This window comes from Macrotis lagotis, chromosome 1 (assembly GCF_037893015.1).
Source record: "Macrotis lagotis isolate mMagLag1 chromosome 1, bilby.v1.9.chrom.fasta, whole genome shotgun sequence".
NCBI lineage: Eukaryota > Metazoa > Chordata > Mammalia > Peramelemorphia > Peramelidae > Macrotis > Macrotis lagotis.
Window position 1 is genome coordinate 583,178,662 of NC_133658.1, and position 27,923 is coordinate 583,206,584.

The 27,923-nt window shown below is 33.7% G+C and overlaps 1 protein-coding gene across 2 annotated transcripts in view; it reads left to right on the plus strand.

Annotated features, from left to right (window-relative positions):
* The window catches only part of PAK2 (p21 (RAC1) activated kinase 2), a 105,716-nt gene that overhangs the window by 68,570 nt on the left and 9,223 nt on the right, over window positions 1-27,923 (plus strand). For both annotated transcript variants that reach the window (XM_074214783.1, XM_074214782.1), the window contains exons 3-13: window positions 5,615-5,715; window positions 6,097-6,244; window positions 8,546-8,577; window positions 9,773-9,880; window positions 11,507-11,639; window positions 13,868-13,931; window positions 15,677-15,725; window positions 20,339-20,451; window positions 22,839-22,956; window positions 26,356-26,455; window positions 27,449-27,645. In XM_074214783.1, coding sequence (XP_074070884.1) covers window positions 5,615-5,715; window positions 6,097-6,244; window positions 8,546-8,577; window positions 9,773-9,880; window positions 11,507-11,639; window positions 13,868-13,931; window positions 15,677-15,725; window positions 20,339-20,451; window positions 22,839-22,956; window positions 26,356-26,455; window positions 27,449-27,645 — 1,163 coding nt within the window. The remainder of the gene's footprint in view (window positions 1-5,614; window positions 5,716-6,096; window positions 6,245-8,545; window positions 8,578-9,772; window positions 9,881-11,506; window positions 11,640-13,867; window positions 13,932-15,676; window positions 15,726-20,338; window positions 20,452-22,838; window positions 22,957-26,355; window positions 26,456-27,448; window positions 27,646-27,923) is intronic.

The window sequence follows — 27,923 nt, forward strand, 5'->3', positions numbered from 1 at the left end:
TAGATCTGTAATCTTATCAATATTATGAAGGTACCAAAGTATTACTTTGGTGCTTCAGCTTACTCTTTCTGTGCAACCATTCTATCTGTCTAGACAGGATCATAAAAATAGAGCCAATTTCAAAGAGGTTTTTGAGGAAGAAACACTGGGGAGCAAAGAGTTTTGATCCATATGTCACATAACATGAATGAAAGAAGTGTCCAAGACTTTAGTGGAAAAGGATATGGGATATTTGAGATAAATATGTTTCATTGATTTCCAGAAATAGAAGGACTATAAAAGACGATTTAGGATTAAGAGGAAGATTGATAACAGAGCATGGAGAATTTAGGGGAAGGCCTTTTGAAAATAAAGATGGGGACTAGAGTAGTATGGTGCTGAGCTGAATAAAAATAAGGTATTAAGGCCTAATCCCATTTCCTCATTTTGCCCCATATTTATAAGGAGAAGGAAAAAAGCCTCAGAATGGTACTCTCAGAAACATAGTAGAAACTAGGGCTGGCTATTAGAATCATAGAATTAGTTTGTGCAGTTCAAAAGTTTGAAATGGAAACTGAAGCTTGTGATCAGGAAACCTCTTTTACTTGAGGAACTCTATCCAAGTTTTTATTGAAATAATAGGCAATTTATTTTAATTCATTATTTTAGTGAGAGCTTTGTGGTAGGATGGCTTCATTTACTAAAATATTTAGTAAACTCACAGGAGGCCACATAAAATCACACTGTGAGTCACATGCAGCATTTTGGACAGCCCTCTTCTAAGCTATATAAATGATGTATTTCTGTGATGCTGCAACTTCTTCAGGCTTGTCCAGAATGAGGTAACCAAGCCCAAGATTTACAAGTGAAACTGTCCTTACATAGCAAAGTTAATTTGTGATCATTGCTCCCAGAAATGATTCAAAACTCACACTGCCTCTCTAGCTTCCTGAACTATTCATTTTTTATAATTTTGTTGTATCACCCCTACCTACTGTGCCTGTGCCATTGCTGATAATTATTTTGCCTTTAATTGATTGGGAACAATCTTCCATTACTTCTTGTTTGTTTGTTTTTTGCAAGGCAATAGGGTTAAGTGCCTTGCCCAAGGTCACACAGTTATAGATAATTATTGTGTCTTTCCATTACTTATTTTTTTTACTGAACTTATACTTCATGTTTGTTCCCTTTTCTGTGACTTGCCAATTTTCTTTCAATTCTCCACCTTTTGCCTTTGCTTCCACTTTATGTAATTTCTTCAGTCTGTATCTGATCAGAAAAAAAAATCCCTTTAATGTCCTCTTATCCCAAGAAATTTATTCAGAGTAAATAAAAGAAAGGGATATCTTTGTGTGTATCTGAAAAGTACTTGGTAAATATTGACTTAGGAAAATAGCTCTGCTAGAGCTATGGTGTTGACCTAGTTCATCATTGTGATATATGATAAATTTTTTCCTTAATTAATTGCTTGTGGCACCCTTCCAGATAATTAAAAATTTTTTCTTTTCTTCCTCTTAATGTACTTTTAAATTGAGTGCCCTACCAATCAAAATTCCAAAAAATTACTTTAATGAGTTAGAAAAAATTGTAAGTAAATTCATATTGAGAAATAAAAAGTCAAGAATTTTGCAAAAGAAGCCCTACCTGATCTAAAATTATATTATAAAGCATCAGTCATCAAAACTGTCTGGTATTGGCTAAGAAATAAAATGGTGGACCAGTGGAATAGACTAGGTGCAAAAGCAGGAGGTGATTATAGTAATCTGCTGTTTGATAAACCCAAAGAGTCCAGCTATTGGGATAAAAATTCTCTCTGATAAAAACTGCTGGGAAAATTACAAGTTAGTATGGAAGAAACTTAGATTAGACCAACACCTAACACCCTTTACCAAGATAAGATCCAAACGTTTACAGGATTTAGACATAAAAAACAATACTATAAGCAAATTAGAAGATCAAGGACTAGTTTACCTGTCAGATCTATGAAACAAACTAGATGATTTCAATTACATTTAAATTAAAAAGCTTTTGCACAGATAAAATCACTGTAACCAAGATCAAAAGAAATGTATTAAATTGGGAAACAATCTTTACAATTAATGATTCTGACAAAGGACTCATTTCTAAAATGTACAGAGAACTGAGTCATATTTTTTAAAAAAAAAAGCCATTCCCCAATTGACAAATGGTCAAAGGATATATAAAGGCAATTTACAGATGAGATCAAAGCAATCCATAGCCATATGAAAAATTGCTCTAAATCATTAATTATTAGAGAAATGCAAATCAAAGCTTCTCTGAGGTACCACCTCACAACCTCTCAGACTGGTCAATATGACCAGAAAGGTTAATGATCATTGTTGGAAGGGATGTGGGAAATCTGGGACACTATTATATTGTTGATGGAGCTGTGAACTCATCCAACCCTTCTGGAGAGCTATTTGGAACTGCACCCAAAGGGCAACAAAAATGAGCATGCCCCTTGATCCAGCAATAGCACTACTGGGTCTATACCCTGAAGAGATGATGAAAAGGGGTAAAAACATCACTTGTACAAAAATATTCATAGCAGCCCTGTTTGTGGTGGCAAAGAATTAGAAATCAAGTAAATGTCCTTCAATTGAGGAATGGCTTAGCAAACTGTGTTATATGTATGTCATGGAACACTATTGTTCTATTAGAAACCAGGAGGGATGGGAATTCAGGGAAGCCTGGAGGCATTTGCATGAACTGATGCTGAGTGAGATGAGCAGAACCAGAAAAACACTGTACACCCTAACAGCAACATGGGGGCAATGATCAACCTTGATGGACTTTGTTCTATCAGTACAACAACCAGGGACAATTTTGGGCTGTCTGCAATGGAGAATACTATCTGTATCCAGATAAAGAGCCATGGAGTTTGAACAAAGTTCAAGGACTATTCCCTTTAATTTAGAAAAAAAATCCAGATATCTTATTGTCTGATCTTGCTATCTCTTACATTTTTTGTTTCTTCCTTAAGGATGTGATTTCTTTCTCATCACACTCAATTTGGATCAATGTACAACTGGAAACAAAGTAAAGACTGACAGATTGCTTTCCGTGGCGGGATGGGGGAGGGAAGTAAGATTGGGAGAAAAATTGTAAAACTCAATACTCAAATAAAATCTAAAAAATAAATAAATTGATCCATATCTTCTTGGCGTCCTAATTCTATTATAAAAATGATCCAAATTTGGGTCATCTGATTTGACCTCTATAAAACCTGAATTCTTATTACTTTTTATTGTATTTATATTGATATTTATATAATTATAAATATATTTTGCAAGTATCTTTTGAAGATATTTTAATTATCATTTAGATGTAGCCTCTGTTAGAACCATATGGCATTTAATGTGATGTGAAAAAAGCACCAACTGGATATCAGGAGACCAGTCTTCTAGTCCTCAATTATGCCACCAATTGGCTATATGAAATAATGTTTGTATAGCATACTGTAAAGTATAAAGCACTCTTTATGTGTTTGTTGTCATTACTGTGTTGTGTGGTGACTAATTGAAAGAAGAAATAAGGGGTTTTAGTCAAGAGCAGTGAAGACTTAGCAAGAAATGTGACACCCGTTTTTAAGTATTTGAGGGGCTGTAATGAATTAGATTATGAGACTGTTTGGCTTTGCTTCAGAGTAGAACTAGCAGCTTCAGGCAGAAGGTTCATAGGGTGGCTTGAGATGAGTAAAGACTGATTAATAATTAAAGTAGTCTAAAGGAAGATTTCATTAGTAGATAGTGTGGGTTTACCTTCACTGGAAGTCTTCAAGCAAAAACTAAATATCTTTTGGGGGATATTTTATAGGACATCCTGTGTAGGTACTTTTTGGACAAGATGGTTCTAAATGTCCCTTCCAACCTGAAATACTGTGATCTGGGGTTGTGCCAGATGTCTCTTAGTCTTCAGTATTTGCACTGTTTATACATCAGGATTATTATAAGGAAAATATTTTGTAAAAGTTTTAAAATAATATATAAATTTGTTTTAATTGTATTAATTATAAATTCAATTACATATCACAAATACCTATTTGATATACATTGTATTTTGTGTGGTGCTGAAGATAGACAAAATCTAAAAATAGTGCCGCCCACAAGGATTAAACACGCTCATGTTTAAATCTGGGTAGCCTTTAAAATTCTATTTCAGCTCCAACTCTGTTAAGTAAAGCACTTTCCAAAGATTTGAGAATACAAAGAAAAGAATAATAATCCTTAAACTTAATCTAAGAGAGGTCTGTATGGGGATGTGTGAAGATTTTATGTAAACAATTAAATATGAAATATACTTACATTTTTTCAGGGAAGTAGAGCTCTAATATCCTAGGAAATGCTTTCATGTTAGAGGAGGCATTTGAGCTAAGCTTTCAGAAAAATTAGGGATTCTGTGAAGATGGGAAGAAAGGAAGAGAGAAATTAAGTCTGGTGAGGATTAAAATGAGTTATAATTTGGATGACTTGAATTTGGATGAATTGTCTAAGGGCCTGTATAGTTGTCTTATATATAGTTAATAATAGAGACTTGACATTTTCAGAGAGAGGCTGGTGTGGAATGTATAGATCCATGAGTCAACTGTATAGAGTTGTTAGTTGAATGTGTGGATGCTGATAAGAATATCCAAAGTGTATGTTTAGGAAATGAAATGAAAGAGTTCTTTGGATAGAGCCTAAAGCATCACTCGTGTTGAGGCAGGGACATTAATTATTAACTAAAATCTGAAATTGAGGAGTGACCAGAGAGGTAGCAGAACTGAGAGTGTTAGAGAAACTCAAGGAGAAGAGACAGTCTAGGAGGAGGGAAGTTATTAACTGTGTCAAAATTTACAGATAGATCCAGGGTGAAAAATAAACTGAGAAGAGGACAATAGACGTGGCAATTCATAGATCATGGGTAACTTTGGAGAGAATAATTAGAAATCAGAAGCTTTACTGAAAAAACCTGAAAACTCAGTACAAGTCAGAAAATGGAAACTTCATTCCCAGATCAGGAGATGGTAGGAGAGAAACATAATGAGCATGCTTATGGTGGCAAAGCAGTTGCTTTAGAGACAAGGGAAGGATTGACTGGTCATAGAAGAAATAGATATTTTCTCCCCTTAACCTGTTTTCAAAATTGCCTAAGCAAGACCAGTATCCAGCCCAGTATATACTTCAAACCTTTCTGGATTCAAGTATGGAAGTAACTGCCCTGTTTGGCAACTGATAATCTCTGTCCCTGAAGATGTCCAAGTAGAGCCCAGTAGATAGATACTTGCTGTTAATATAGAAGAAATTATCTAGCAGGTAAATTGTTGGGCTAAATGACTAGGCCTCTTCCAACTCTAGTGCTCTATGAGTCTACTTCCTTTCATTCCCATTATCTCATAAATCATGTCACTCTTTCCCTTTCTTTGTGTTCAGTCTTTGTTTCCTTCCATCTTTCAGTTCTGTTTTGTCTGTAAGGTCTCAGCCTATTTTCTGTTGATCATTTTTTGTTTTCATGAAAATCTGTTGTCCCCAATAATTTCTAAATTTAAAAATTATTTTAATTTGTCAACAGAATGAATATTTTTGTCAAATTGAAAACTTTGTTCAAGAAAAAGATGGGTTTTTTTTTCATGTAGGAAGTAAGAAAAAAGAAAAGGAGCGGCCAGAAATTTCTCCTCCTTCTGATTTTGAACACACCATACATGTTGGCTTTGATGCTGTTACTGGAGAATTCACTGTAAGTATAACTGACTGTAGTTTCTCATTGTGTTCTCATAAAATTTAGTGCTTCAGTTTTACTTTTCAGAATTGAGTTTTTTCTCCCAAGATATGTTTTCTTTGCTTCTTCGGAAATATTGCCAATACTATAAATCAGTGATAGTTTCTTGTTAACCATCCAGAATAGATTGAGAAATGTTTAATGAAGATGGATAAGCTGAAACATAGGAGGATTAAGTTGTGACACCCCAATTTAATGAGAGTAATCTAGGGTTGAGGGATGATTACATTTGAAATTATGTAAATTAAAAGTGTGACTTACATTGGATCAAATTGATTTCATGTATGACAGTTTGATATGTCAGCAGACAGTGCTGTTCATTTAATATCTTTTCTCTAGGGAATGCCAGAACAGTGGGCTCGATTGCTACAGACCTCCAATATCACCAAACTAGAACAGAAGAAGAACCCACAGGCTGTGTTGGATGTTCTGAAGTTCTATGATTCCAATACAGTGAAGCAGAAATATTTGAGCTTCACCCCTCCTGGTAAGACTATAAAAAGGCAGTGAGGCTTCCTCACAAAGTTGTAAAATTTAAAAAGGAGAAAAAAAAAGAAATGCTCAGATAATAACGTATATAACTAATGAAGGAAAATGTAGCTCTAGAATATGCTACTGATATTTTTCTCTCGAATTCCTCAACCACTGCAAGGGGTTTACTAAAGTAAACAAATTGCAGTAGTAGACAGGCACACATAACAGGCTTGTCTATTTTTTTGTGTCATTTGGGGAAAGAGACAGAGAGGGATTAAAATATTTATTATATTTGAAAAGATGGCTTCTAACCACTATGGAAACAAGTCATGAAAAGATGTACCAAATAAAAATCAAATATATAATCCATTGCTTATTAACTAGTCTCAGTAAAAAGCTCATTTTTGTATTTATAGCTTATTATTCTGCCCTATTATATGGGAGGAAGGGGGTTGGGTAAGATTTTCCTATATATTATATGATGTAGTTGGCTCTGGAGACAGAACAACCTGAATTCAAGTTTGGCCTTGGATATATAGCCTGACTATGTGATCCTGGACAGGTCACTGAATCTTTTGGTTGTTGAGGTAACCTGGAGACTCTCAAGTTGCTGAGAAGGGACTGCTTGATGAGAGCCTAGGCCCTGCCCCTTTCCCTATCCTGAGATAAAATTGATATTTTTGTTGATGATTATTAAACTTATAGTAACAGTTTAAATAAAATAAAAGGAAAGGTGCTTGTAGAGAGTTTGGATGTCTCATAGCTATTAAGTGTGAAGTGTCATAGCTGTTAAGTGTGAAGAGGCCAATTTTGAACTGAGATCCCAGAACTCTATCTACTGCCCCACCTAGAATTTTCACCAGTATCTCTTATCTTCCCTTTAGATATATCCACTCCCCAAAGTATGATCACCAACCTATTCACCAAAATAGATAGGGATAACCACTTTCTAAGTTTCTGAAAGGAAAAGAGTGATTAGTAATGTTGAAAGATAGGAAGATTGTGCTCCATTGTGGGATATTCACATTTAGCTCCACAAGTAGAATATGTTATTTAGAATTGTAAAATACAAAAGAATTTAAACACATTAAATATCTAAAACTACAGGCTTGAGAACCTGAATATCTAAAGTATAAAGTAAAGCTTCAAATTGGCAAGCCTTCTCTTAATTAATCCAGTTCCAGTAATCAACTTTTGAATTTGGGTTATTTAGAAGCTTCCTGAGATCACATAGTAAGTAACCAGATTTATAGTTCCTTTTTATTTATTAATTTATTTATTTTAGTTTTTGCAAGGCAGTGGGGTTAAGTGGCTTGCCCAAGGCCACACAGCTAGGTAATTATTAAGTGTCTAAGGCTGGATTTGAACTCAGGTACTCCTGACTCCAGGGCTGGTGCTCTATCCACTGCACCACCTAGCCATCCCTTATAGTTCCTTTCTGTCAGGGATTCCATTTTAATTGGTATTTCTATGTGGGGCTTTATACATTGGTTATACAAGAAGGAAAGGAGTCTTTTACCACACCAATCTAGATCTCTTAACTGTAATTCTCTTGACCTTAATCCATTACTAGTAAGGGGTCTTGACTTAGCTTTCTACCTCAGGCACTTCTGATAAACTAATTAGTCTGTATAAGTAAGTCACCTTTGAGCCAGATAACAGATTTAAGATACTTTCAGTTTGCATATTCTCCAGAAACTTCTGGGCTTCCTGGAATTTCTAAAAAGGAATTATAGATTTTCTTGGCTGTGATTTATACCCACATTTTGATAACAGATTTGGCATTTGGAATTCTCAGGCTAATTATTTGATTGGCAACCTCCAAAGCCACTTATCATTCTGGGCTCAAGGATTCATTCTTAGTTCGATCAAGGTGCAAGTTGTCAAAATATGGTGGTTTGGAAATGGAATTTGTTTCATTGTATTTTTCCTAGAATATAGAAATGGCTTAGAGTTATTTAAAAGGTTCTGGTCAGTGAGAGCTCTGTTATATGAACTTTACCACACTTTTATATGTAACTCCAGTCAGTTCATCAGTATACATTCTTTCTGGATAAGATAATCTAATGTCACAGTTACTATTAGGATCTAGGACCCAGTGCAACTTTGTATAAGACCAGTTTTTAACTATTTGAGGCATCTAGTTGATTCTTTTTTTTCTCAAAAATTAATTCATCTTGAGCTGAAAAATCCAAAGACTACGGCTTAATTTGCTTAACTTGAAGTTTCCTTAAATTCATTTTTCTCCTCTTAATTAGGTCAACTCATCTTTTAAATAAGAATATTTAATTTAATATTTTCTTTCCCTTTTTAGAAAAAGATGGTTTCCCCTCAGGAACACCAGCAGTAAGTTTTCGTTTTTATTGTGGTTCTACAAATTGTCATTATATTTTTGCTATTTAATAAAGGAGTTGTCAGTTTTTAATTTGAATTCTAAAATAAACTATAGAACATGAGCTTTGTGGGACCATGTAAATTAAATAAGTGACTCAGAAATCAAGAGTCATTCATCAAGCACTTACATGTCACATACTGTACTTAGGATTAGGGATAGGAAGAAAGCCAAAACTCCCTTTGCTCTCAGGGAGCTCACAATCTGACTGGCAGTCTATATGATTTTTGACTTCTTGATAAGTGCAAGAAACCATTTTAAATCCGTGTGACTTTGGGTCGTAGAATCATAGGTTAAGAGCTGGAAGAAATCTTAGAGTTTAAACACATCTAATTCCCTCATTTCACAGATAAGAAAACAAGACTGTAGAATGTAAAGAGACTTAAACCAGCACCATGAACAAGACTCAAACTCAGGTCTTCCTTGCCTTAGCTTTTAATCTACTACATCCCACTGCATTAATGATTTAACAAATGACAAGTAAAAGTCATTCTGGCTATGTTCCTTACTGAAATCATGTAAGGGAAAACCTAAAGTTAGCAAGTTTTGTATATTTTGCAAATATATTTTATTCCTTATTTATGTACTTAGTGTAAGTCAGAGGTAGGCTATTAGTAGCTTCTGATTCTACCAAATTGCTCAAATGGTTCTTAGTTAAGTAAGATGAACCAACAAGACTGTAGGGATAAGTAATTTGGTCTATTAAAGGTTTTTGTGCAAATGGATCCTTATTAAAAAGTTTGTTCTGACTGTGTTTCTTAATTCTCTTTTGTTTAGCATATATTGGCCAATTACAATTGTAAATTCCTGGGTCTAGAGTGAATTAGAGAGTTCATATCTAATGGAATGTAGAAGCTTGTAATGGAAGACAATTAGTATAAACAGATTCCTGCATTTTAATCCCAGTTCTTCTTTCAGCTATTTATATAATCTGAATCAAATCATTTACACTTTCCAGGCCTTTTCCCTCATCTGGGAAATTATAGAATATACTGAATTCACTGTACAATTTTCTTTATTTTAAATGGTTTTATGACTCTTAATAAGGTTTTTATTATATAATAATCACAATGTTAAAAAAGCAGTTTCCCAGGCTTCATTTCATTCATGTTATGTGTATGTACTATTTCCCCCACTTGATAAACCCAGCTGAATACAAAAAGCACAGAGACTTCAGCAGCAGTAACAGAAGAAGATGATGAGGAGGAGGAGACTGCCCCACCTGTCATTGCTCCTAGACCAGATCATACAAAATCAGTGAGTGTGTTATGTGTTGATGGTATCCTGTTGGCTTTGGTTTATGTAGGTTATAGAAATCTTCCAACAACTGATCTTTATTCTAAAAACCATTAGACTTTAACAAAATAATTTTGTACCATGATTCTATTTAGAACATGGCCTATATTTGAAGACTACCTGTAGAAAACAGACTTTTATTAAGAAGCAAGCAGGCCCTTTTAAACCCATGTATAGTTTCTGCTTTAGAGGGTTCAACCATGTCCATACTTCAACAAGTACCTTTTTTGATTATTCCAGAATTTTTATTTCTAGTTACCACTTTTTACCCAAACTTCACTCTTGCATCTTCATATATTTCTAGATATTTCCTCTAGGAGTTTTACCAATATGTCTGCCTAACTATTTCTTGATTAATCTACAAGTTGTGGATCAAGTTCCAACTCTTTATTGTTTCTCTAACAAATCAAACCATCCTGACTTATAGTCTGTAATGAACAATTTAGCTTAGTCATAAGGTTTTTAAAAATTGTTCTTTGTTGGGGTGGCTAGGTGGCGTAGTGGGTAAAGCACCGGCCTTGGAGTCAGGAGTACCTGGGTTCAAATCCAGTCTCAGACACTTAATAATTACCTAGCTGTGTGGCCTTGGGCAAGCCACTTAACCCCATTTGCCTTGCAAAAACTAAAAAACTAAAATAAAAAAAAAATTGTTCTTTGTTTCCTTTGTGTGAAAGTATTTAGGGAAATAAAAGCCCTGAGGCCCATGTTTTATATTGCTTTAAAATTTACTATAATATCTAGGTTTAAACAATTGCTAGGTTCTCCAGTTTTTCCATGGAATATTCTTTTAGTTTTCCCAGATCCTTAGGTTCACTAGTAGGTGATAAGATTTTTAATAACAGGTATAGAGAAGTAAACACAGGAAAGTCACAGAACAGAATGAGGAATAGGAGTTCATTGCTGAAGGCTCTGTGTAATTTTGTTTCATTTTAGTAAGTGGTGACAGCCAGAGAGGGGAATTTTATTTATTGGTTGATTAAACCCTAAACTAATTGGTAAAATTTCTGGTGATGATTGAAATTGAATGAGATAAAAATTACTCTTTTTTTAAATAGAAGCTTGTTTCTTGGAGAAAAGAATGGCATTTTATGGAGATTGAATTTTTTTTATAATTATTTTTTAGTACATCTTTTTAAAAATATAATATCTCAGGGCAGCTAGGCAGCACTGTGAATAGAGCACCGGCCCTGGAGTCAGGAGGACCTAAATTCAAATCAGGCCTCAGACAACTTAATAATTACCTAACTGTGCGACCTTGGGCAAGTCACTTAATCCCACTGCCTTGCAAAAAAAAATTAGATCTCTAGACTTTTTCCCCTTAATCTTTTAAATACAGTCTAAATCTTGTTCTAAAATGAGAAGATACTGTGTTCATAGATCTGCTACCCTCTAAATGAATTATTAAATATACTGCATTATTATGTGGTTTGCAGAGACAAATGCTGAAAATATTAACCTTTCAATTGTATGAACACTAAAAAAGGACCAAAGATGATTTTAGTATTGGTTAAAATCAAACTGGAATCATGCTCAACAATTAAGACCTGAAAACTTTGTACTTGAGTAGTAAATTTTATCTCCTCATAGATTTACACACGGTCTGTAATTGACCCTATTCCTGCACCAGCTGGTGATTCTAATGTTGATGGTGGTGCCAAATCTTCAGATAAACAGAAAAAGAAGACTAAGATGACAGATGAAGAAATTATGGAGAAACTAAGTAAGTTTTATAATTCTTAAAATTTTCTAAAAATGGTGCCATTTTTGGTTTCACTTTTATATGCTGTATTCTACTTAGATTGAATATAGATTGAATATTGATTATTCATTAGCAGTGTTTTAAGGTTAGATTATATTATAGCAGCTGGTGACTCAGAGGATAGAATACTGGACTTGGAGCCAGGAAGACCAGAGTTAAAATTCAACTTCAGACACTTATTAGCTATGTTCTGTTACAGCATTTACCTCCTAGAGTTGTGAAAATCCAAATGGAATAATATTTGTAAAATGTTTAGCATAGTACCCAGCACATAGACATGGTAGGTACTTAATAAAGTGTGTGCTTACTCCTAGGGTAATAATAGTTCCATCTACGTTTTATCTGGTTATTATGCTAGTCCCCTGTTATTTAAAAGGTGGTCTTTATTAACTAACAGTGATGTCTCTCAAAGGCATTCTTATTTAGAGTAGTAGGTCCTTCTACCAGGGTTTTCCCCATATCTTTGTATCTTCCAGTGCTTGGCACACCTTAGATAATTATTAAGTGCTGACTGATTGGTTGGGGCCTCACACAAAGGCATAATGTAGTTAGAATGGCTATATGAGGGTTTGAGTTTGCTTTACATGTGAATTTTTATAGTGGTTAGAGTGTTGGGCCTGGAGTCAGGAAGACCTGAGTTCAGATATTGCCTCAAGAAATTTACTGGCTGTATCATGCTATTAACCCTATTTGCCTCAGTTTCCTCATGTATAAAATAAGTTGGAGAAGGCAAACCACTCCAGTATCTTTGCCAAGAAAATACCAAATGGAGCCAGGAAGAGTCAGGCACAACTGAAATGACTAAGCAACAACAAATTATTTTTGGAATCTACATTGTATGGTTTTCAAGTAAAATTTTCTATTAGACTTCATTTTTCTACCTATCTTATTTTCCAGAAATAGGGATGAGGGCAAACATGTAATACATGCTGTGCCAAATGGAGAATTCCTGGGATTTCTAGGAAATTTTGGCAAAACAACCAGTGTCTTTGAAAAACATTGATTTATAGAAATAAGAAAATAATTTTGTATGTAATTTATTTTCCTGCTGGTTTTTTTACCTATTGCTTTCTGATTTATCAAGCATAAGGCAACCTGCTCCACTTTCCTTTTTGAGGTGGACGCTATGTGTGGGGATGCTTCATAATAATGCTTATTACCTTTTTTTCTTTTAGAAGAGTGTCAGCACTTTTAAAGAATATACATGTAATGTAGGAAGGAATTATAGGATGTTTTCCTCCACTTTTAATTGAAATTTCTTAAGTTTCATAAGTTTGAGTTCATTGACTTTATTTTAAATTTGTTTTATAGGTTAAAAAACTAACAAACCCAAATATATGTGATGAACAGAAAGGAAAATTCTTTCTGGAGTCATACAATTGCATTAAATACAACTAATTTTTTAAAGCATATATTAAATTTAATGGTAGTGCCAGCACTTCCTTGTCAATATTATTATCTGAAATTCTTTCTGATCTCTTCTGCTTTGATGGCATTGCTGTTATCATCTTTCCACATTTCTTTATCTCTGCAAACAAAAGGCCTTTTTTAAAACAATAAATATGGTCTGGCAAAAGAAATTGTGCACATTAGTCATGTCTGAGAATATATGGTTCTGTGCCTCCTGCTTTTTCACTTCTCTGCCCTTGTAATTTTGACAAAACAAGTGCCTACATAATTGAATACTTTATGCATAGAGTTACTGTTTTAAAAACTTTTATTTCTTTCTATAATCTTCATTAGTAACAACAATTGCCAATACGTGCCACAAAATGAAATAAAAGTAAGCATGTTGACGTTTTTATTACTTTCTTTTTTAATCTGAGTGTTAGACAATTTCCATTAATGTCATAGATACCAGTGTGAAATGTGTTTTTAGAAAAATGGTATAAAATTAAATTTTGTATACTTAATGAAAATTTAATTTGTGCATCATTAATTAAAACAACCTGGAATTAAGAGTCAGTAAAAAGATTACATTTATTTTTCAAGATATACTTATATACATATTATAGTCTATTGCTGCTTCTTTTTCAATGGGTTTTTCTTGTCTTTTGTAAGCCTGGTAGCATTTTTTGAGAATACTGATCTTTTAAAAAAAATCTGAAATGTTTTTGCAAAAGAATGGTACAGTTAAAACTTTAATTTTTAATAATATTTGAATGGGCTTTCATTTTTTTTTTAAACAGGAACTATAGTCAGCATAGGTGACCCGAAGAAAAAATACACCAGATATGAAAAAATTGGACAGGGGTAAGTATTCATAAAAATATTTACCAATATATATCATATAATTTGGCTAGCTTGTTTTTTTTTATCATCATGCTCTTACTAAAAGTAATGACTTTTTGGCTTAGAGTAAGTAATAGTAACTAGTTGAAGCACATTTAAAATGGTGTTAGGTTTTGTACTTGTTGTTTGTGATTATTTTGTAATTATTTTGACTCAAATATTATTTTCTTTTTGTTTGTGAATATGGATAGGTGATTAAGGATTGTTGGTGAGTGCAGGTAGTAAAAAGAAATTAATTCACCTAGTCATCATAAGATGTAAGATACTATATAAGAAAATGGCAAATTATATTGTCAGGTTTGTAACCATGTATGTACAAGAGGATGTGAAAATATAACAGTAATATCAAGATTTGAAGTAGCCAGTGTATACCATCACAATGTAATGATTGTGAAAAAAATTTGGGAATGGGTCAGATTGACTTGGGATTTAAACTGACCTGAGGAATGGAATCTGGGCAATAAACATTCTTTTTTATGTAAGAAAAATTTAAAAGAAATTGCAGGTTAGATTTCTGTTCATTTTAATTTAGAGCAGGAAAATGCTTTTCCAGGGATCTTAATTGTATAAATACTTAAAACAAAATTAAATGTGGTATAAATTTGCCTTCATTATCTTGCTGTGAATATAATGGTTCTGCTTTTTTTAATGAATTCTTGGAATACTACTAATTTTGAAAATAAGTTATTATAGTTCTTAGCTTTTCTTGTTGATATTTTTATATTCATTTAACCATTCATTTATTAGATATGTATTTAGTGCTCACTAAGGCATGACACTCTTCTGCCCTTGTTCAGGTAGAGATAGTATTATAGAATTTTAGCAAAACATTTTTAATATAAATATTTTATTTGTTTTCCAATTATATACAATAGTAGTTTCTACCTATCTTTTTTTGGTAATATTTTGAATTTTACGATTTTTCTCCCCTACCTTGCTTCCCCTACCCACCCACCCCCACAGATTATTTCCATGCTATACATTGATCAAAATTGAATGTGTTGAGAGAAAAATCCTCTCCTTAAGGAAAAAATAAAATATAAGAGTAAAATTAAGTAATACCTAAGACAATTTTTTTAAAAATTAAAGGTAATAGTTTTTGATTTTTGTTTAAACTCCACAGTTCTTTCTTTGTATACAGATGGTGTTTTCTATTGTAGATACCCTAAAATTGTCCCATTGAGGTTGGTCATCAACCCTATGCTAGCAGGACATTTTTTAACCATATTTTTAAAGCAAAACATGCTATGTTTCGCTTATAAATAAGTGAAGAGTTGTGATTTTTAAGGAGTAATATTGGAAAGGGGATCTATCCATTGCTTTTTTGGTGAAAAAAATGTTTCAAATACAAAAGTTTTAAGCCTTTATGGAAAACTTGCTAAGTTTTTTTTTTAGTCCTTCCTATCATTTCATCTTTTTTCACTTGTGTTAAGTACATTTTTTGACTATTTTTGGTCTTTCATTCTATGTGAAAGATTATAGTAAATACCAGGTCAGCTTTGAAGATAGAAATAATGGTTTCAAGTACTGCCAGTGACATAAACTAGCTTTGGCTGTGGGCAAGTCACTTAACCTTAAACTCATCAATTATCAGTAGAAAGAGTTTTCTCTCCTACAGTTTTTTTTTACACCAATAACAGACTGAGAAATATTAAAATGTAGTATTTTAGAAATTCCAAATTTTGTCTTTTCTTTTATTATTGCAGAGCTTCAGGTACAGTTTTCACGGCTACAGATGTGGCATTGGGCCAGGAGGTAGGTACTCTTTAATTTTAATCTTTCCTTATACTGGAATTAGTATATGAGGGAAGTTATCAATAAGAAAACTTTTCAGTACTTTCAATTTGTAATTATTGTCTGGTTTGAATGAGTGTGTGTGCATGTGTGTGTATAATTATTTTTTTGACTAGAACACAAGTTTCAAAAAAGAAATTTGTATCTCTACCCAGGTAACACTGAAGGAAAATTTGTTATTAGTTGCACATGATAGTGGGTAAATCAACCCAAAATGAATTAAATTTTTCCTTCAATTTAGCATTGTGCTAAGCAGTGTAGGCATATAAAAATAAATAAATAAAAGCTATGTGCTCTTTTCAAAATAAGTCAATTAATTTAAAAATTGTTAAATTTTTACTAAAGGCCAAGCACTGTGCCTTTAAGCCCTGGGGTTACTAATAAAAACAAGTCAGTCCCTGCTCACAAGGAGCTTGCATTCTAAAGGAGAATAGTACATTATAGAGAACAATGCTCAGGAAAGAGTATTTTTGTTAGAAAGTTCAGGACTAATAGAAACATTTGACTGCTTTCAGTCCTAGAAAGGGGGTTGACAGAGGAAGGTGAAACAAGTTCAGTGGCAAGGCTGCTCCTAATAAGATGGTTGGGGAATAGATCCTAAGAGGCATCTATCTACCCATCAGAACATAGAGGAGACCAGGAGGGTGGGGTAAGTGGATGGAGGGGACAGATCTCAGCAAAGAAAGGCTTAAGTCATTAGGGGATCATGTCTGTCTTGAACAAGTCACCTTGCAAGAAGATGGTCAGGATGATAATTTATTTTTTTTATTATGTCAAAATTGATGTTTTATTGTGAGCCTCATAACATCATTTTGTCAGACCTTTCCCACTTTTTTTTCTTTTATTAAAGGTTTTATTTGAGTTTTACAATCCCCCCCCCCATCTTACTTCCCTCCCCCACGGAAAGCAATCTGTCAGTCTTTACTTTGTTTCCATGTTGTACCGTTGTTCCAAATTGAGTGTGATAAGAGAGCAATCATATCCTTAAGGAAGAAACAAAAAAGTATATGAGATAACAAGATCAGACAGTAAGATATCTGGGTTTTTTCCCCTAAATTAAAGGAGATAGTCCTTGAACTTTGTTCAAACTCCACAGCTCTTTATCTGGATACAGATGGTATTCTCCATTGCAGACAGCCCAAAATTGTCCCTGATTGTTGGCACTGATGGAACGAGCAAGTCCATCAAGGTTGAACATCACTCCCATGTTGCTATTAGGGTGTACAGTGTTTTTCTGGTTCTGCTCACAGGATGATAATTTAGATTTACATGGGTTCATTGAGGTAGTTAAAATAAATGCTCCCACTGAAAGTTTTAAAGGAATGCTTTCTTTCTTATCTTAGGATGAAGGAGGCCTCCTCCTTGTTTCTTTTTATCTTGTTCTTTCTGTGAACTTTTGCCATCTTTCATCTTTCCTTCTGTATTGGATCCTTCCTCTCAGCCTACAGACATGTCTGTATCTCCCTTATCCCAAATAAACACTAAACCAAAAAATTTCGCTATAGATGCTGCTCCTAGTTCCTTAAAATATGATATTCTCTTCTTTCCCTTGATTACCAGACTTTTAGAAAAAAGATTTTACTAAGTTCTTCCATTCATCACAGAGATTTGCTTCAGCTTTGATAACTCACATCTCATCAGTACTCAGTTGCTTTGCTCCTCCAGCCATAACTCTCTCTTTAGGAGAACACAAAATCCCATCATCTCTCCATCCCCTACTGTTCATAGAATTTTCTTCTTAAAAAACTCTTGTGACCTGTGAGCTTTTCTTGGTAAATATGCTGGAGTGGTTTGCCATTTCTTTTGTACAGCTCGTAAATGTCTGAGGCTAGGTTTGAATTCAGGTGTTCCTGACTACAGACTCAGTGCTGTCCACTGAAACACCTAGCTACCTATAGATAATTAATAAATGTTTATTGTAGTTTTTTTATTCCTGAGATCTTTGGTAATTTCAGTCTTTTAAAAAAATCTTTATTTTCCCCCTTTTTCTCAATTACTCTTAGCTCTTTGGTAGATTGGATTTGAAGGTCTCTTTCCATGTTGGGCATCAATTTATTAGCATGTCTCCCCTCTTAAGTGATTGTGGGAGGACAGAACTGGTCTTTGATAGATGCTGAGATCTTTCTCTTTTACTTAGTGGAAGGTCACAGAAATCTACCATAGACATGTCCTGAACCCTCTGTTTCCTTGTTGTCTGGTCTAGCTCTGTTGAAGCACAGAACATGGTCATGTTGGTATTGCAACCTAAATAAATTTCTGCCATTTTGATTTCTGACACACAGGGAAAAAAGTTAGTAGGGTTAGGAATTAGGTTGAATTCTGGTGCAAGGGTGATTCAGTTGATATAGTTTCACTTTGGAGAAAGTGGGGTGGGCTGGGAAGAGATGTTGAACGAACATGTTAGGAAGTAGCCTTTTCCTGCTGTTAGTTTGGCGGTTTGGATTTGTTTTATTTGAGTTCTTAGGAGTTCATTTCATGGAAGTAGTTGAAATTCCTTTATCTCTTATTTAGAAGTCTTAAGTTCAGAAAAAATTATCTAAGCCTTCATCTCACTGATCGCATGAGTTTTTCCCTCCTTAGCTCTTGACTAAGATAATCAAGGTTCTCTAAAACCTGACTCCAATCCACTTTATATCCTTAGCTCATATAACATTCTTTCATGTATTCTATCTTCTACTTAATACTAGACTGTTCTCATCCTAAATTTCCCAGTCCAGTGATTTTACATAAATGAAATTCCTTGCCTGGAAAAAGATGTCTCTTCACTCTTGACTAATCATCTTTTGAAGTTGTTCAAGACTCACTTTGGGTGCTAGCCTCCAGAAAGATGTTCCTCTTTCTCCTTGTACAGTTGTCTTTATCTCTTTAAATTTCTAATAGTTGCCATCTCACTTTACCTTTTACCAGTGTTTATTTGTCTGTGACTCTCCTGTTCTCTCTTGATTCTATCTCCAATTTAGATTTCAAGGTACTTGAGAATGAGGGATATGTATTATATCATTGTTGAATCCCCAATGCCAATGTATAGTCTTTTGCACATAGTTAAGTGCTAATAGTAGTTTCTGGTTGTGTCAAAAAAATATGTGGCATGGACTATGGATGTAATAAGAATCTAGAGAAGGAAAATATGGGGAGATGGGAATAGTCAAGGAAGAGCTAAGAGGTGGGTAGAATTTGTAGAAGCAGAAAGTAGAGAGGAGTATTTCCAGTGAGAACAGCATAAACAAAAGAATGGAAGTCAGAATGAGTTTCAGACAGTACACTACTTAGTGCAGAAGGATAATGTCACAGAATACTGGAAATAATATTGAGGAAGTAAAGATAAGTTAATTATGAACATTGACTGCCAACTTTCTTTGGCAAAGAGAGGGTTGGCTATCAATGTGATACGTCAAATTATTGTCATACATGATGAATTTGATAGTTGCTATCCCAGGGAAAGTCTTGAAGAAGATATTCAGGTTTTGTGCCAGCTCAGACATACTTTTTACTCCATGAGGTTGATCAGACATATTTTAAACAGCTGTCAGGATTTGTAGTCAGCAGTAATAAGAGTATACTGTTATAGCTTTTAAAATTGAAATTAAATTTGTCTTCAAAAGCAAAATGTGACCCCCAAAAATGCCCCTTTACCTATTTTTTCAATACAAGAGAAAATGACTAGTTCTAAAACTTTAGTTATGAATTCATATATGGTTATAATTATTATTTCTAATAATAACTTAAATTTCTTCCTGCTGAAATGGGAGGTTAGAATATATTTTGAGTACCAAAAAACTTGATATGATGGAATTAAAATGTAATCATCCCTTTAAAGTGCTTTCCAAACTTGAGAAGTTCTGTGTAAAATGTTAGCTGTTATCTTCATCCTTATAATTAAATTTATATAGAGTTTGTTGAACTGTGCATTTTAGGATGAGACTTTTTCTTTTTTTAATTGGATAACTAGAGGGACAGACTATCAATGTGTTTAAAAGCACATTTATTTTTAAATAAATTTATAGTGTTTTAAAGTTGGCTGAATGCTTTACATATCCTATTTCATTTGGTCCCTCACAACCCTGTGAGATAAGTAAGTGCTGTAAATCCTTAGCCTGATTTATCAGAGAAGAAAACTAAGACTCAGAGAGGTTGTCAAATCCTTGTCACACAATTGGTGAATATTTTAAATTTGAAGCCCCGCCCCGCCCCCCCCCCCCCCCCGGGCTTTCCTTTTCCCAACCCCAGAACTCGAGTAACTCTTCTTCTCAATCCATTGTTAATCCCTGAAAATTTGGTGCTTGTATTTTAGAAGAAACATGCTATAGTTTTCTTCATGAATACATCTAGTGAATGGGTTTACTCTGGTTTAGAAATTCTTTGCAATTAGAGGACTCTTAACTCTTCAAAATACATGTATCTTAGTTCAGTGCCATGTACTTTGAATATTCCATTCATATCTGGGATAGCTTCTTGTTCACTATCCTGCTTAAATTAATAAGTGCTGATGTTGACTCTCTATAATGTTTAACTGTTCTGACTTTAAAAAATTTAGAAAGTTCCACTCTTGTTTTATTCTGTTCTGTTGTTAACAGGTTGCCATCAAACAGATAAATTTGCAGAAACAGCCTAAGAAGGAATTAATCATTAATGAAATTCTTGTAATGAAAGAATTAAAGAACCCCAACATAGTCAACTTCTTAGATAGGTAAGTTTGGGATTAAAGCCTGGTGATTTTTCTTTTGTTGTGCAGATAATTAGGTACAAAACTACAAAAGGCCCCCCACCCACCCCTTTTTGTGTCTGCTGCAAATGAACCATCCAACTTTAGATTTAGACCCTTAGTCCATGTTTCAAATTCTATATGATCATTTTCTTGGCAGATAGTATGCTTTTATATACTAATGATGTGTTTATTTGACTCTGTATAAAGTGAGTTATCCCATAAAGGTGAATTTTCCAGTTCTGAAACATTCTGTTAACCATTTTAAATGAAACTGTAGTATATTTTGGTAAACTAAGGTTATCATTATAGCCATCAGTTATTGTCTATATCATGTTGAAATATAGTAATTTTTCTATCCCCTTGCTATCAAATTGGCAGCTGTCATTTCTTTTTTCAGGATATAGTAGAGCTTAGTAGTCTTCTATGATTTGCTACTTTTAATTTGTGATTTGGATTTTTTTTTTTTTTTTTTTTTAGTTTTTGCAAGGCAGTGGGGTTAAGTGGCTTACCCAAGGCCACACAGCTAGGTAATTATTATGTGTCTAAGGCCGGATTTTTGGATATTTTTCTTAAGGATTTTAGAACTACATGTTTGTTGGGTCTGTAAGTTTTGGATAATGTTTTATGGCCTCATAAAGTAAAGTAAATGGCCATTATGTAATATTATGTAAATAAAAATATTAAAATTGTTCTTACTATCAATTTAATAAACAACCATTGTGAACATGTCAGTATACAAAACCCAGAGAATTATAAGTGAAATAAGTTCTAGAATACTGTTTTTTTAAAAGTACATTTAACACATGATACTATAATAACAAAACTATCTTTTTTGTTGCCTACCCAACATCATTCTATTCCTTTTTATGTATTTTAAAATGTTCTGTTGAGAATCTTTTTGTTTTACATCCCTGTAATTACCCATTATACCTTTCTAACTTCCCCCAAAAAGCAAAAAGCCTCTTGTCTCCCATATGACAAATAAAAGTATAATCAAACAAAACAAATCCACACATTGACTTAGACCAACAACATATGTCTCATTTGTTCCATCATGCCTCTGCCAGTAGGTGAAATGCATGCTTCATTATTAGTGTTGTGGTTTTATGATTGGTCATTATTACATTGTTTAAAAATTCTTTCAGATTTGGTTTCCTTGGTATTGTAGTCACTGAATACATTGTTCTTCTGACTCTGACTCTCTTATCAGTTCATTCATGTCTTTTTACATTTTTCTGAATCTTTGCTTTCAATATTTCTTAAATTGCAGTGCACCTGTTCCATAATTTATTCAGTCATTCACCAATTAATGACTTTGCAAAGCACTTTTGTTCAGTTCTTTTCTACAGTAAAAAATACAACTATAGATATTTTTGATGTGTGTGGGTTCTTTTCCCTCTTTCATTGACATCTTTGTGGTATGTGCCTTACAGTGTTATCACTGATTCTAAAGGTATGCACAATTAAGTGAGTTTTTGGTTACAGTTTCATATTGTTTTCTAGGATGATAGACCAGTTCACAACACCATCAAAATGCATTAATGTTCCTGGTTTTTCAAAGCTTCTCTTTCTCATAAAGATTTTATTTATTTTGAATTTTACAATTTTCCCCCTAATCTTGCTTCCTTCCCCCCACCCCCCACAGAAGGCAGTCTGTTAGTCTTTACATTGTTTCCATGTTATGCATTGATCTAAGTTGAATGTGATGAGAGAGAAATCATATTTTTAAGAAATAAAAATAAAGTATAAGAAATAGTAAAATTACATAGTAAGATAACAGTTTTTTAAATATTAAAGATAATAGTCTTTGGTCTTTGTTCAAATTCCACAATTCTTTCCTTGAATACAGATGATGTTCTCCATTGCAGATAACCCCCCAAAGCCTCTCTTTACAGCTGTTGTTTTCCTTCCTCTTTTGTTAGTCTGATAAGTTTAACATAGAGCTTCAGAGTTGTTGTCATTTGCATTGCTCTTATTATTTAGTGATTTGAAATTTTTATGAGGTTATTAAATTAATAGTTTGCCTTTCTATTTTGCACCTGCCTGTTCAAGTCCTTTGACCATTCATCTCTTTGGGAATGTTTCTTGTTATTTATTTGTATCATTTTCAGTGCCCTTTTTTGAGTGCTTTGTCACAGTTCTTTCACTGATCCTCTTTAGTTTAATTATTGATTCTTGGAAAGTGAAATGCTATAATAGTTTTCATTATATTGTTTATTTCAATAAATGAATGATAAATTAAGTGTAAATTCTATGGGAGTGAGGATTCCATTTTAATGAAAATTTCAGTTTGGATGATTCTTAGTGGTCAAATGAAGATTGCTATGAATCTGATAGAAAAGAATATTTATTGTTTCTTCTACTTTTAGTTATCTTGTAGGGGATGAATTATTTGTGGTAATGGAATACCTTGCTGGAGGATCTCTTACTGATGTTGTAACAGAAACCTGCATGGATGAAGCACAGATTGCTGCTGTGTGTAGAGAGGTGGGTCTTATGCGTTCTTTTTGGTAAATGGGCAGATGGGGGTGCAGGAGGGAAGGAAAGACTATATCTTTGTTTCAATAATATCACTAATTATGTTTCTAGGACATTGCATTATAAAAGTTTTCTTAGGAAAAAATTCTTTAAAAATTATCTCCATTTAAATTTACTTTATATGTGGGCCTTTCAGCTACCTTAGGAGTAATCTGAGAGCTCACACATTACAATATTTGAGAGACCACCAGAGAACTCAGATTAACTGTCAGTAAAACCTGTAAAGCTACAGGTTTCTGCTTTTTAGCTGTACTAATCATACAAAATGAATTTAAAAATGAGTTCTTTGCTATTAGCCTCCCAACCCCAACTCCCTCCTCCCCTTCTTCTTAACTTAAGGTAACGTCTTTTTGTGATCTAACTTTTCTGTACCACTTGGTGTAGATCAGCAGTTCTTAAACTTTTTGATGTCAGAGCCTCTTTATACCCCTGAAAATTTTTGAGGACCTCCTTACCATGTTAAAAATTTAAACATTTCTAGAATTATTTTGAAAATAGTTTTAACTTCAATAACTTCCTAAAAGAGTCTTGGGGACTTGGGACTCCCAGGGTTCCTAGACTGCATTTTGAGAACCACTGGTATAGATTAAAGAGAACAACTGACTGGTTATCGTTGACATTCACTGTCTCCTAATGTGCTCCAGAAACATTCACACTAAGGGCCAGGTTATTGAAGGTTAATTTGTGTAGAAGATTTCACTCTGATATCAGATGATTAAGTGGATTAAAAACTATTTGTCCATATATAAGAATGAGCACATGATCTTATGTTGCTCAGTTTTTGTTTATCTTGAATGTGAGAAATAATCATTTTTGGGGTCTTGAATCATTGATTAAATTACATTTGTAGGACAGACTGAGAAGTATAAAGGAAAGTAATTCATATTGAGCAAGTGTAAATGGTTGCTCCCTCTCCCAAAGCAAGGACTTTTCTAATTTTTGGAAATTGACAGAATCTTTAGGAAGGGTGTTTATAAATTTCTACTTAGAAATTTTGATTTTATTTAATCTTAAGTTTTTCTGTCTTGGAGTGAGAGGAAGAAGAAATGGTTATGGAAGTGCATAGGATTATAAATTTAGAACTGGAAGGAGTCTTTTAGTTTATCTAGTCCAGTACCCTCTTTTACTGTTGAGGGAATTGCAACTCAGCAGTAAAGGAATTTTCTCAAGTTGCTTAACTCTGGTAGGCAGAAGGCAACTTTCAAATTCTAGTATGCTATCACTTATGTTCTGTAAATTGGATTTGAGGACATAAGAATAAAAGTCTGAACATGTCTGAACAATTCAACTGTATTTTCTAGTTGGAAACAAATAGTTTTGGTAATCGTACACAATATAATTTGTTTTCTGTTTTCTGTTTTTGTCCTCTTCTGCTTACCTCATACTCTTTTAGTTTAATGCATTCATTTATCAAGCAGTTTTTTTCCTAGCTATGTGTTTGTGTCGTGTTCCGTTAATAAATTCATTAAGCCAGAGATTGTCTCATATTAAAATTATCTTTCTTGCTACCTAGAATATTGTTGTATGTATATAGTGAGCATTTAATGAATAGTAAATGAATAAATTATTCTTTCTGAGAATTTGCCTATAATTTTAAATATGTGAAAGATGTTATGAAACCTGGCTGTGGTTGCCTTCAATAGAAGAGAAAAAAGAAAACTTCAATTTTGTTTATTAGATGGGGAAAGAGCAACCCAGGGGCACTCACATTTGTTCAGATAACTCATATGCAGTTAGTGAATTTGAAAATTGAAGTGAACTTATTACAAGTTCATTCTTTTAAAAAAAAGTTTTGCTATTACATTTCATTTTTTTTTGCAAGACAGTTATTTTTCTACTCCCAAAGACAATTTTCCCTCATAACAAATGACTATAGTTAATCAGCTAAAATAGCTTGCACATTTGACTTTCAGGAGGGAGGATTGTTTCATCATCTAGCTACTATGAAATTTCAAAAACAGAATTTGAACCCAAGTCCAGCTTGCTATTTATTGTGCTGTGCTACTTCTGCATTTAATCTGAATTGGTATGCCTTTTAGTGTTATTTTCATTTATAGTAGTAATTATGTGTACTGTTTCCTAGTTCTGCTTTCTTTGTTATGAATCACTTTATATATTTCCTTGTTTCCAAGAATTAGTCATAGGATTCTTATTCTTTAGTTTGTACAGCTTTTCATTCCCTAATCCAGGGTTCCCAATTTGTTTCCAGGTTTTTTTGTTTTTGTTTTGCTACATAGTGCTTTTTTTTTTAACTGATGAGTCAATTATGGAATTTTAGAAATAAAATGATCCTTAGAAATAATGTGTTCAACTTCATTTTGCACATTTGGAAACTGCACAAGTATGAACAGATTTTTCTCTAGAACCACAGACTAGATGAGGTTCATATACCAGATGTAAGTTTGAAGAGACCCTAGAGATCATCTAGCCACCAATCCATGTTTGAGAATTCTTGTGGCCCATAAATTGATTTAGTTTTTAAAGTAATTATTATTATATATGTTTTATTGTATTTTTATTTATTTTACTAAATATTTCTCAATTGCTGCTCTAGTGTGATCCCCCTGTTCTAGAGATGAGGCACCTTTGGGCTCAGAGAGATCAAGGGACTTGCCTGAAGCCAGACAGTTAAAGTGAGGAGAAAAGAGCCAGAATTTGAACCCGAGTCCTGGGATGCAGATCTCGTCCTGGTAGAATCTACAGTCTTTTGTAAAAATTCTAAGCATCACAGAAGACATTAAACATTAGAAGGGTCTTTGAGTTTTACTGCATAGCTTGAAAAATATTTAAGTATATTGTCTAGTCCTGACCTGCATTAAGAAGTAGGGCTGAGTCTATGGTTCAAGGCATTTTGTAGTTCAAGGATTTCTGTATTTGTGCTCACATCTTGGCTTTTAAACTGATTACCTTTGTGATGCTGAACATATCACTTTTGTCTCTCAGCTTCAGTTTCTTCATCTACAGAAAAGGAGTAAGAGATGGGTTAGGTGATCTCTAAATCCCTTCCATCTCCAAATTTAAGCCTGGGATGCTAAATTGACATTGCTTCGCTTTATTTCTCAATGTATTTCTTAATGTCAGTGCTTAGATTTAGTTTTTCTTTGAAATTTGTTGGGTAATTTTCCTATTTTAAGTTTTGAAAAAAATCAACTTTTCAAAAATGATATTGTAATAATGATTTTTTCTGTATAAGTATGGTGGTGTGTTGGTGGGGTTTGTCACCTTTTATTAATATCACTCCCTTTGAGCCTTCTGAAGGATGCTACCACATCTCAGTGGATTTGAGCATCAATTGAATTCTTCTCAGCACTTGTTTCCTATGTGGATTTTTTTTCCCCTCTTACTCAGTGTTTACAAGCTTTGGAGTTTCTACATGCCAATCAGGTGATTCACAGAGACATCAAAAGCGACAATGTACTTTTGGGAATGGAAGGATCAGTTAAACTCAGTGAGTAAAAAGTGACATTTTTCTTTTCTAATTTCTGCTACTTCCAAAGAAGTCATTACTACTGACTACAACTGCTACTGATTATTTTTGCTGCCTCATACATATAATACATATAATACACACACAGGCTAGTGTCTTTTATAGAGAAGAATCTTTCTTAGATTTTCCAAAAAAGGTATTTAAATTGACAGTGCTGGTTTTATCTCATTATATATTTTTTTCTTTTTGACCAAGGCAATGGGGTTAAGTGACTTGCCCAAGGTCACATAGCTAGTTAGTAATTATCAAGTATTTAAGGTCAGATGTGAACTCAGGTTCTCCTGACTCTAGGGCCAATGCTTTATTATGGCGCCACCTAGCTGCCCTGACTACAGTTTTCAGAAAGCTTTTTTAATCTTGCCAGTCAAACTCATTCTTTTGTTTTCAGTATGAATCTTTACACTTTGGAAATTGACAAATGCTACAAATCTGGGCCTTATTTATTGTTTTCTTTATTGTCAAAAATATCCAGTGATGAAAAAAATGTTAATGCAGATTAAACTTTTCTGAGAGCTAGTTAGACATTGACCAGCATACTTCTGCCTGGGAGTGTCTGTAGCATATGACATAAATCTCCTGCTTCAAAATCATAGATAAATATTATAAGGTATTAAAAAATAGGATCATGGATTAGTCTTAAAACTAATCTTAAAAGAGATCTATTATAATTCTATCATTATACAAAAGAGAAAACTGAAAAGAGGTTAACAAGAGAGATCACTCAATTAATAAGAATCTTTACATCCTAAACACAAACCTAAGTCTCTTGGTCTTCTCCAATAAAGCTATGGATTTTTAAAAAACTTTTTAAATACCTTTTAAAGCCTTTTAAAAAGCAATAGATTTAATAGAGTATAGAATGTTATAAATAACAGTTAATATACAAACTGAACTGTACTGGAAGATCCTCTAAGTATTATAGGCTAACTCTAAACTGTTGTTTTTGCTATACAGCCGACTTTGGTTTCTGTGCTCAGATCACCCCAGAGCAGAGCAAAAGAAGTACCATGGTGGGGACTCCTTACTGGATGGCACCAGAGGTGGTCACACGAAAAGCTTATGGGCCTAAAGTGGACATTTGGTCTCTGGGAATTATGGCAATTGAGATGGTGGAAGGTGAACCTCCCTACCTTAATGAGAATCCCCTGAGGGTAAGCAGACTTGGATTTTTACTTCCTGGCATAGCTGAGATCCTCCAGGCCTATTTTATATGAAAACCAGGAGAATGTGGGACTGAATTGACTTTACACAGAGCTATAGAGTTTGCAAAAACACTTTACACCTATTATTTCAGTTGACTGTTGGAGCAACTCTGTGAGGTAGATGTTATTACCCCCATTTTTATAGGTGAGGAAATCGAATTTAAAAGAGACTAAGTGACTTGACTGGGGCATGCAGAACTAGAAAGTGTAAGGCAGGATTCAAACCC